Raw genomic sequence first — 8,904 nt, 5'->3', positions numbered from 1 at the left:
GGGAAAGGTTGGCCAACCATCTCCTGCTGCCGCTCAGGTCACTCGGCTGCAGCTGCACCCGTTCCCTTTCCCCCTCCTTCCCCCTCGGGAGCGGGGCGAAGCGGATGTTGTTGCGGACACGTCGCTGCTGTGCCCAGATCTGGGGCAAGGGAGGCTTTGAGAAACCTCCTCTTGCTTCATAAGGGTTGCGTGGATGTCCCGGGTCACCCACTTCGAGCCCTGCGTGCAGCCACGCAGCGCCGGCCCTTCCCTTTGGAAACCTCTCCCGGGGTGGCTCCTGACCCAGGCTGTCTCCGAGCGTGGAGCGCCGATGCTGGCACGGCTGAAGGACTTGTCACAAAAGCCACTTGCTCACAGTTAACTCCAGAGCCAGAAGGAGGTGGCTCTAGATGGCAGAAGGAAAGCTTGATGGTCAAGCAGGGAATGTCCTGGGATAAATCAGGGACATAAATCACTGCTGTGGAGCCGGGACTATCTGGGATTCATTCCCTCCTTGCCGCTGCTTGTCACCAGAGGGGGAAGGTTTCCCTCTGCTCTCGGTTTCACCTTTCTCCTTTGGGAACAGCTTTTAAGATCCAGTGATTGAGTGATTGATAAGAGCTACAGAGGTTAAAACTTGTGTGTGCCAAGGTCTAGTCCAAGGGTTGTTGTGAGCAGCCTGTAGTTCCCTGCTGGAGGTGGTGTCCAGGCTGCTGTGGCCAAGGTGAGGCTGTTTTCCAGCTGACCTGGACAAGCAGCAGCATTGATCCAGCAGCTCTCCTCTTTCCTTACTAAATATAGTGGAGAAATGCATCCAGCCTTATCCAGGTGCGGTTGGGTTACGGGGCACTTGGCTGCAGCCCTGCTGGGAGCCCGTCCTCTTTGTCCAGCTCACTGACAGGCTCCTTCCAGCTTCCCAAGGGTGCTCAGGTAGAGCCCCAAGGCCACGAGCTGGGGCTGAGAGACCTGGAAGCACAAAGAGCTGCTCGTCCTGTCCCAGCACTCAGAGGCACTGCTCTTGCCACAGTTGTACCCTGGCCCAAACAGCATTTATTCCCAAATCTTTCCTATCTGCTGTGTGCAGTCATTGGTGTCCCAAACATGGGAACATCCTGTGGATAGCCTGCTTGGGATTGGGGGTGGGCATCCCCATGGAAGCAGGGCTGGCTGCAGGCTGTCCCCAAACACACCTGGCCTTCTTCAGCCACCCCTCCTCTCCCCCAGCAGCTGCACAGGTGAAATTAAGGATGTTTTTTAACAGAAGCATCATAGAGGACCCAAGGACAGGGGCGTCTGGGCAGGCAGCTCTAATGCGTGATGGTCTCTCCTTCCCAGGACAACCACAAGCTGTACAAGCAGAAACTCGAGGAGCTGACCAAGCTCCAGGATGGGATCTCCAGCTCCATCGCCCGGCAAAAGAAGCGGCTGAAGGAGCTGTCGCTCTCCCTCAAAAAGTGAGTCAGTGCTCTGTGACAGCATAGGAGGGGAGAGCAGCAAGGATGGGGCTGCTGAGCTCACCTCATGTCTCAAATGCAAACCTCTGCAGCCAAGTGCTGTGGGGAGGCTGATCTTCCCCAGCCCCTCTTTCCTCTGCCCTGATTTGTGCCCCGTTTGCAGTTCAGAGCTTGCAAGGGCTTTGCAGGTACCATGAAGTGCTCCCCTCCTGCACAAAGCTCTCCCCATCCTTCCTGAGGCTGAGAGACACACCTGGCCTCACCTTGCTCCCTTCTCTTGGGCAACATCCCAGCCTGATAGAGGAGCTCGCCCTGCAGATGGAGTTGTGGACTTGCCTCCCATCCACCCTCCCTGTCCTTGGGGTGTCCTTGCCCTAGCCAGTCACCTGTGGAGTGCCAGCACGTGCTGATCACATTACAGAGGCTCTCCTGATGCCAGTGCCTGTGTTCCCTCCCCAGATGCAAAGGCCAAGCGACTCCCGAGCAGGAAGCGTCCATCCAAGAGACCCAGAGCCTGATTAAAGAGAGGCAGAACGTGTTCTTTGAGATGGAGGCCTATCTGCCAAAGAAGAACGGGTGAGAGGCACCTCAGCTCCGCGTGGGACACCAGGGCCACCCTCTACATCCCCACAGGCACAGACCCCAGAGCTGTCACCCTGCTCCTGGCAGTGTCACAGCTGTGCTGCTCCACTTGGGCTCCCCAAGGATGCCTGGGCAGGAGCCAGCAGTGCTGCCCCTCACTCCTCTTCCTGCTCATGGCCTTCACCCACCCTGGGGCAGTGGTTGTGCTCAAGGGGAAGCCCCGGTGAACACCCCAGTGCCTGTGGGAGGTGGGGTGTGTGCTCTCCCACCCATTCCCCTGCCTGTGGGAGGGGATTCCAGGGGGTTTGTGCCTGGCAGCTCTGAGTGGAAACACCTGGGGGCTCATTCCTGGCTCATCCCTGGCCCCACTGGTGGCACAAGAGGGGACAGCTCCACAGGGAGGTCCCCATCCTAACGCTCTGCTCTCTCCCCAGGTTGTACCTGAGTCTGGTGCTCGGCAACGTGAACGTGACGCTGCTCAGCAAACAGGCCAAGTACGGCCCCTCCTCACTGCACCTCTGATTTTCCTGGCTTGGGATCCCCTTGGCACCAGGAGCAGCAGCTCCTCTTGGGCAGACACGGGGCTGGCTTGGCTCACCTGGTGTAGATTCCCTTCCCGAGCTGTTTTCTGCATCGTTTCCCAAGAATCAGCCAAATTCTGGGCTCCCCCTCATGTTGCTGCCACTGGGCTGGGATGGACCCTAGTGCTGATGAGTTAATAGGATCCTTCACCTAAGCTGTGTCCATGTTTCCACCCTGTTAGGGACTTCCAGGACAGACAGAAAGTGTAGTCCCCTCCTCTTCCCTTGGGGAAACACCAGAAGTTGGGTTGGGCCTGTGAGAGCCTTACCCATGGCAGAGGTGCCCAGCCAGGAGCCTGTGTCCCCTTTGTTCCCCAATCCTCCCCCTGGAGACCTGTGCAGATCCCAGTCTGCCCAGCTTCCCCACCAGGGCCACCCACTGGGGTGCTCAAAGGTATCCCAGCTGTGTGGAAGCAGCCTGGTGCTCTCTGGTCTCAGAAATGCCCCCAAGGCAAGGCTTTTCCCGAGTGTGTCCCAGAAGTTCCCAACAGAACATCGCTTCTATCCAGCCAGGTGGGATGGGAGGACACAAACTTCCAGCAGCCCCCTTGCTCCAAGGCTGTCCTTGTGTTTCCCTGCAGGTTTGCATATAAAGATGAGTATGAGAAGTTCAAGCTCTACCTCACCATCATCCTACTCATTGTCTCCTTCTCCTGTCGGTTCCTCCTCAACTCCAGGTGAGTCTGGCTTGGTGCTGGGCAGAAATCTCCTCCCAGAGCCCCCTTGTCCTTTTCTCCCATCCTGGAATGGCCAGAGCTGAACAGGAGATCCTGATAAAGCATCTGGACACTGCTCTGGAGGTGAGGTGGCCTTTGTGGCCATGGTGGGTGATGAGGAGCAGGTCTCTGCCCTGGGGGGTGGGTGTCCCACGGGCTGTCACGGTGCCTGTGTCCCCAGCACGTGCCTTTACACCCTGCTCTGTGTGACCCAGGGTGACAGACGCCGTCTTTAACTTCCTCCTGGTGTGGTACTACTGCACCCTCACCATCCGCGAGAGCATCTTGATCAACAACGGCTCCAAGTGAGTCCCCTGGGCCTGGGGAGGGGCGTGCAGCGGGCTGGGCCTTCTCTGCAGGGCTGGGGGAGTTGGGGCCCATCACAGGGGAGCAGCTCCCTCCTACTCAGGGTGTGTGGCAAACCCTGCTGGGAGCTGCAGGAGGGGGCAGGAGGAACCTCCCGTGTGGAGGTGGTGCAGGAAGGTGGAGCTGGAAGGGCCCTGGTGCTGCCTGGCCCCGAGGCCCTGGGTCCTGCTCCATTTCCTAACGAGCCCTGGGAGCTGTGGGGTGGCTGCAGCTGGGCTGCTGCACTCTCCTGGGGTGCTTTTGGCTCTGGATTCACGCTCCAGACCTGACACCACTTCTGTGTCCACCCTCCAGGATCAAAGGCTGGTGGGTTTTCCATCACTACATCTCCACCTTCCTCTCAGGTGTCATGCTGACATGGTAAGTCTGTGTCCCCTGTCCCGTGGGGGGCTGCCTGGGCTATGGGCAGCTCTGGCCAAGGGGCCATAGGGGCTGTGGGACAGGCAGGGCTGGCTGTCCCCTCCCTGCCCCACATTCCCCTTCCAGCACCTTCTCTCCACAGGCCAGATGGGCTCATGTACCAGATGTTCAGGAACCAGTTTCTCTCCTTCTCCATGTACCAGAGTAAGTGCTGCCACGTGTGTTGGGACAGGCACTGAGCCTCAGGTGCTGAGCACCTGCAGAGCTCTGCAGCATGCAGAGACCCAGCTGCAGCTGCTCACAGCTCTCAGCTCAGGTGGCCTTTGTGGGATGATGCTGAGGCTGAAGGCAATCCCTGGGCAGCTGCTGACAGCAGCCACACTCTCCTTGCAGGCTTTGTGCAGTTCCTGCAGTATTACTACCAGAGCGGGTGCTTGTACCGGCTGCGAGCACTGGGGGAGAGGCACAACATGGATCTGACCGTGGGTAAGTGGGGTGTCCCCTTGCTGGTGGTCTCAGGCTGCCAGCAGCCTCCTCCCAGCTCCAGGCCAGTGCTCAGCTGGCTGGGATCTGTGGGTTCCACTAAAGGAAACGGTGACACTTTGGTTTGAGGTCACTTTTATCAGTGGCAGGAACAGTAAAAGCTACAAGTCAAACCAAAGCTCCCCGAGCAGCATCTCCCACAGGGCAGCACCACCCCACAGGCTGACTGTCCCCCTCCTCCTGCTCTGCTGGCACCACCAGCCCACAGCTGGCTCCCTCAGGATGTGAGGTGGCTGTGGATGTGGCTCTGGGCATCCAAGCTTTCCCCAGGAAGCTCCTTCAGACATGAGACGTCCTCCAACACTGGCTCACTGGAGCCCAGAGGCCTGTGTTGGATGAGGAGTCCTTGCCCCTGCCCCCCCCACCAGTGCCCACAATGAGGCTGGAATGGCAGGAACTTCCCAGCCAGGCACAGTGTGGGCACTGAATCTCCCTGTCCTCCACCTCTGGAGGAGCTGGGCTCCATCCCCTCTCCACCAGCCCATTCCAGGTCCTCACAAAAACCTTCGTCCTTTGCAGAGGGCTTCCAGTCCTGGATGTGGAGAGGCCTCACGTTCCTGCTTCCCTTCCTCTTCTTTGGGCAGGTGAGGCTGCACCCATCCTTGCATGATGCCAGAGCCTCGGGTGGCAGCGGGATGTGCCACATTCCGGCTGTGCTCAGTGGCCTGGACGTGGCACAGGCCCCACAGGCTGCCACAGCCATGTGACACGGGATGGTGGGGCAGGGAAACACTTCCAACAAGTGCTGAGCCTTTCCCTCCCAGGCACCCACCTGGGAGGTGAGACAGGGAGGAGCTGGAGTGGTTCTGCTACGTGCTCAAGTGCAGAGGGGCTGAGCTGAGAACCCTTCCAAGGCTTTTCCAAAGCCCTTCTGAGCTCCAGCTTGGAGCTGCTGCTGCGAAGGATCAAGTCCTTCCTCAGCCAGATGGTTGAGGTCGATGGCCAAAGGCTGGTCTGAGGCTTCCTCATGGCCCTTGGGCTCCAGCTGGCCTGGAACAGGGGAGATGTTCCAGGGCTGGGGTTCTCTGGGAACAAGCCCCTCTGGCCCTGAGCCTGGGTGGGGTTTCACTGTCCTCACACAAGGTCAGTGTGGGGTTTACACTCAGAGGTAGCAGCTGGGTGAGCATCAGCCTGGGATTGAGCCTCTGAAAGCAGCAAGGCCCCTGAATCCCCTCTCTCCTGCAGTTCTGGCAGCTCTACAACGCCATCACCCTCTTCCGCATGATCCAGCACCCCGAGTGCAAGGAGTGGCAGGTAAGGAGGCTCCTGGGAATGCCCTGGGAGGGGGTGGCCCGAGGCAGGTCGCTCCTGCTGACTCCTGCCTGTCCTCCCACAGGTCCTCATGTGTGGCCTCCCCTTCTTCATCCTCTTCCTGGGCAACTTCTTCACCACCCTCCGCGTCGTCCACCAGAAGATTCAGAACAAGAACAAGGACACGAAGGAGAATTGAAGTGGGGCAGTGTGGGGGCCTGGACTGTTTCTCCCCACTGGCTCCATCCCCTATCCCCATCTCCTTGATTCCGTCCGGACTCTGGCGTCTCATCCCATTCCTTCGAGGCCTGCGTGTGGGACAGAGCTTGGGGCCTGCTCCTGGACAGTCCATGTGCTCACCATGGGGCTGGATCCGTGCTAGAGTCACTCACCTGGAGTCAGTAGCACCCTGCACCTGCTGTCCTGGCTGCCTTCCACACCCAAAGAGCAGGATTGCTTGGGACAGCCACTCCTCTCCCTTGTACTGGGATGTTCTCTGGACACTGGTGCTCCCCACGCCCCTGGGACAAGGCAGCGTCCAGGCACTGCCTCACGCAGCTCCTGGGGTGCTCGAGGCTGCCCCTTTTCCCCCCAGCCTGCACCCAGGGCAGCCCCTGGGAGTTGAAGGCAGAGTTCCTGGGGCAGCCTTGTCACTCCCAGGGCACTGGGGCTGTGCACAGCCCTGGATTCCAGCTGTGCCCCAGTTCTTCCCTCGCCTCCAATCCGCAGGGAAGGGGCGGCTGGGGCATGGGAGGGGTGGGAGCAGCAGGAGCCTGGTTGAGGCCTCCTGCTGGAGCTGTGCAAGCAGCACCCCGGGCTGGCATCTCCTGAGGGTGCACATGTGGAAATAAAGGGAAGGAGCTGCCCCGGGGCACCGGGACAGTCTGGGAACAGCTTCCACACTCTGCTCTGCGGCTTTGGTTCATCGGGAAGTGGGTCCTGGCACAACCTCCCTGGAAGGAAGGTGGAGGTGGGGGTCAACAGGACAAGAGGAAACAGCCTCAAGTTCCACCGGGGGGGTTTAGATCGGGTATTAAGGAAAATGTCACATAAAAGGGTTGTCCAGCCCTGGCAGAGGCAGCTGTGGAGTCACCATCCCGGCAGGGATTTAAAAGCCATGTAGATGTGGCAGTTGGGGACATGGTTGAGTGGTGGGTTTGGCAGTGCTGGGTTAAGGGTTGGACTCAATGATTTGGAGGGGTTTTCCAGCCTAAATGAGCCCATGATTCTATGAAAAGTCATCTCCCTGTGCCCTTCCACCAGCCTGGGGTGCAGGTGGGGGCTCCTTCCTGCGGCACCCCAGCCTGCACAAGCTGTGGCCACCTAAGGAGCCCAGCAGGACCTGCAGGTGGGGAAGAGACACCCTGTACCAGCTGTACCAGCACTGGGAGAAGCAGCACTCTGGAAGAACCAAAGCGCAGGTCGGGCACAGCTGCACCCCAGTCCAGAGCCCCCCACTGCCATCCTCCCTCCCCTCCCAGAGCCCAGCACTCAGGGGAGGGGCTGCCCCCACCTAAACCCAGAGCTGCCACCGCATCCCCAAATTTCCTCTCAGTTATCACCCACTGCTCCTCCTGCCTTCCTCTTCCCTCTGGCTGAGCAGAGAGAATGCAGGAAGCAAACTCCAGACACAGTATTTTTATTCCAAGGGCAAATGTATTTAAATAATTTACAATCATTGGAGAGCCTGAAAGTCTAGGTTTTTTGTTGGTTCCCCCCCCCCACCCCCCCCGATTAAATCACAAAGATGTTCAAAATAAAAACAGTATTTAAAAAATGACCGTACACGGCATGAGGGAGGGGCTGGGCTCAGGGGAGCGAGCAGGGCCCGATGGAGACCCCGCCTCCCAAACCGGGCGTGTTCCCGAGGGAAAAGGAGCCACCCCCTTCCCGCTGATGCTGGAGCGGGAATGGAGCGGGATGTGGTGGGGCCATGGGACAGCTCTGTGCCCAGAGCCAGCTGCCAGCCCCACACCCTACAGCCGGGCACACTGGGGTGGCAGGAGGGAGGCACAGCCTCAAGCGCAACCCGAGCACAGCCCCCGCACCCCTCTGCTGTCCCTGCAGGCCAGGGTGGGCTCCAGCCCAACACCTGTGCTCAGGGAAGGAGCCCGGAGCTCCCTGGCAGTGTGTCCATCCCTCCTGCCCCACAGCGGCTGTGTCCCTGATGCCCCTGGCCTCACGGCAAACGCTGGTGCCACGGGGTGCACCCTGAGGTGCTGGTGGCACCCAGACAGCAGCCGGAGCTACCCCCCTGCCCCTCTCAACCTTTTCCACCCCCTGGCTCCACAGCCTGCCCCGAGGGGCTGCTGGGGCCCAGGAGGGGTTGGGAGTGACACCGGGGTAGCTGCGGGCTGGGGACGACATCGTCACCCACAGCAGCCGTGGGCGAGCAGGCACTGCCCAGCTCCCCCGGCCTGCGCCTGGGGACCCGTTCTCTCCCCGGCCCCGCCAGCCCCGCTCTTAGCTCCACACATCCAGGGAGTAGCGGCCCTTTGTCATCAGTTTCTTTACATAGTCCACGGCCTGGGGCTGGCTCATGTTCCCGAACTCGGACACGATCTCGTAGAAGGCATTCTGCACATCCCGGGCCATGTTCCGGGCGTCGCTGCAAATGGGGAGCGCGAGTGAGACACCACGGCAGAGCCACAGAGCCCTGGCACCTCCTGCCCTGCACGGGGCTGTGCTCACCCCAGCCCCCACCCTCCTCTCAACCAGGACAGCATAACCCTCCCAGGGCTTGTAAGGCACAGCTGGGGAAACTGAGTCACGCTCCTTTTCCTGACAATAGGAACATTGTCCCCAAATCCCTGTCCTGCCCCCAGACCTACCCACACACATAGATATGAGCCATTCCCTCGTCAATCAGCTTCCAGACGTTTTCCTTGTTCTTCTTCAGTAAGTGCTGGACGTAAACCTGGCAGGAAACACGGTGGGAGTGAGGAGAGAGGAGCAGAGCCCCCACACCACAGGCTGTGGAGGGGGAAGGAAGCCAAGGTTGTGCTCACGGCTCTGGGAAACAGGGGAAGTGCTGGGTGCTCCTGCCTGCCATGGGATGGGATGGGCAGCAGG

General features: G+C 59.9%; 2 protein-coding genes across 2 annotated transcripts in view; one reads left to right on the top strand and one right to left on the bottom strand.

Moving 5' to 3' along the window:
• The first annotated feature begins 1,280 nt into the window (after positions 1-1,280).
• TMEM120A (transmembrane protein 120A) lies at positions 1,281-6,734 on the top strand. Its single transcript, XM_008640437.2, has 11 exons — positions 1,281-1,433; positions 1,893-2,009; positions 2,450-2,509; positions 3,178-3,273; positions 3,528-3,617; positions 3,973-4,038; positions 4,181-4,242; positions 4,432-4,524; positions 5,101-5,165; positions 5,767-5,835; positions 5,918-6,734. The coding sequence occupies exons 1-11, from the start codon at positions 1,297-1,299 to the stop codon at positions 6,029-6,031; spliced, it is 969 nt and encodes a 322-aa protein (XP_008638659.1). The 5' UTR covers positions 1,281-1,296; the 3' UTR covers positions 6,032-6,734.
• A 721-nt stretch (positions 6,735-7,455) lies between these two features.
• The window catches only part of LOC103621601 (NADPH--cytochrome P450 reductase), a 26,155-nt gene continuing 24,706 nt past the window's right edge, over positions 7,456-8,904 (bottom strand). Inside the window, exons 16-17 of the mRNA XM_017742964.1 lie at positions 8,664-8,835; positions 7,456-8,440 (exon numbers count right to left, since the gene is read on the bottom strand). Of these exons, the coding sequence (XP_017598453.1) occupies positions 8,296-8,440; positions 8,664-8,835 (317 nt within the window). The 3' untranslated portion in view covers positions 7,456-8,295. The remainder of the gene's footprint in view (positions 8,441-8,663; positions 8,836-8,904) is intronic.

Source organism: Corvus brachyrhynchos, unplaced genomic scaffold (assembly GCF_000691975.1).
Source record: "Corvus brachyrhynchos isolate BGI_N302 unplaced genomic scaffold, ASM69197v1 scaffold99, whole genome shotgun sequence".
In the NCBI taxonomy this organism is placed as follows: domain Eukaryota; kingdom Metazoa; phylum Chordata; class Aves; order Passeriformes; family Corvidae; genus Corvus; species Corvus brachyrhynchos.
This window is presented reverse-complemented; position numbering and strand designations above follow the sequence as displayed.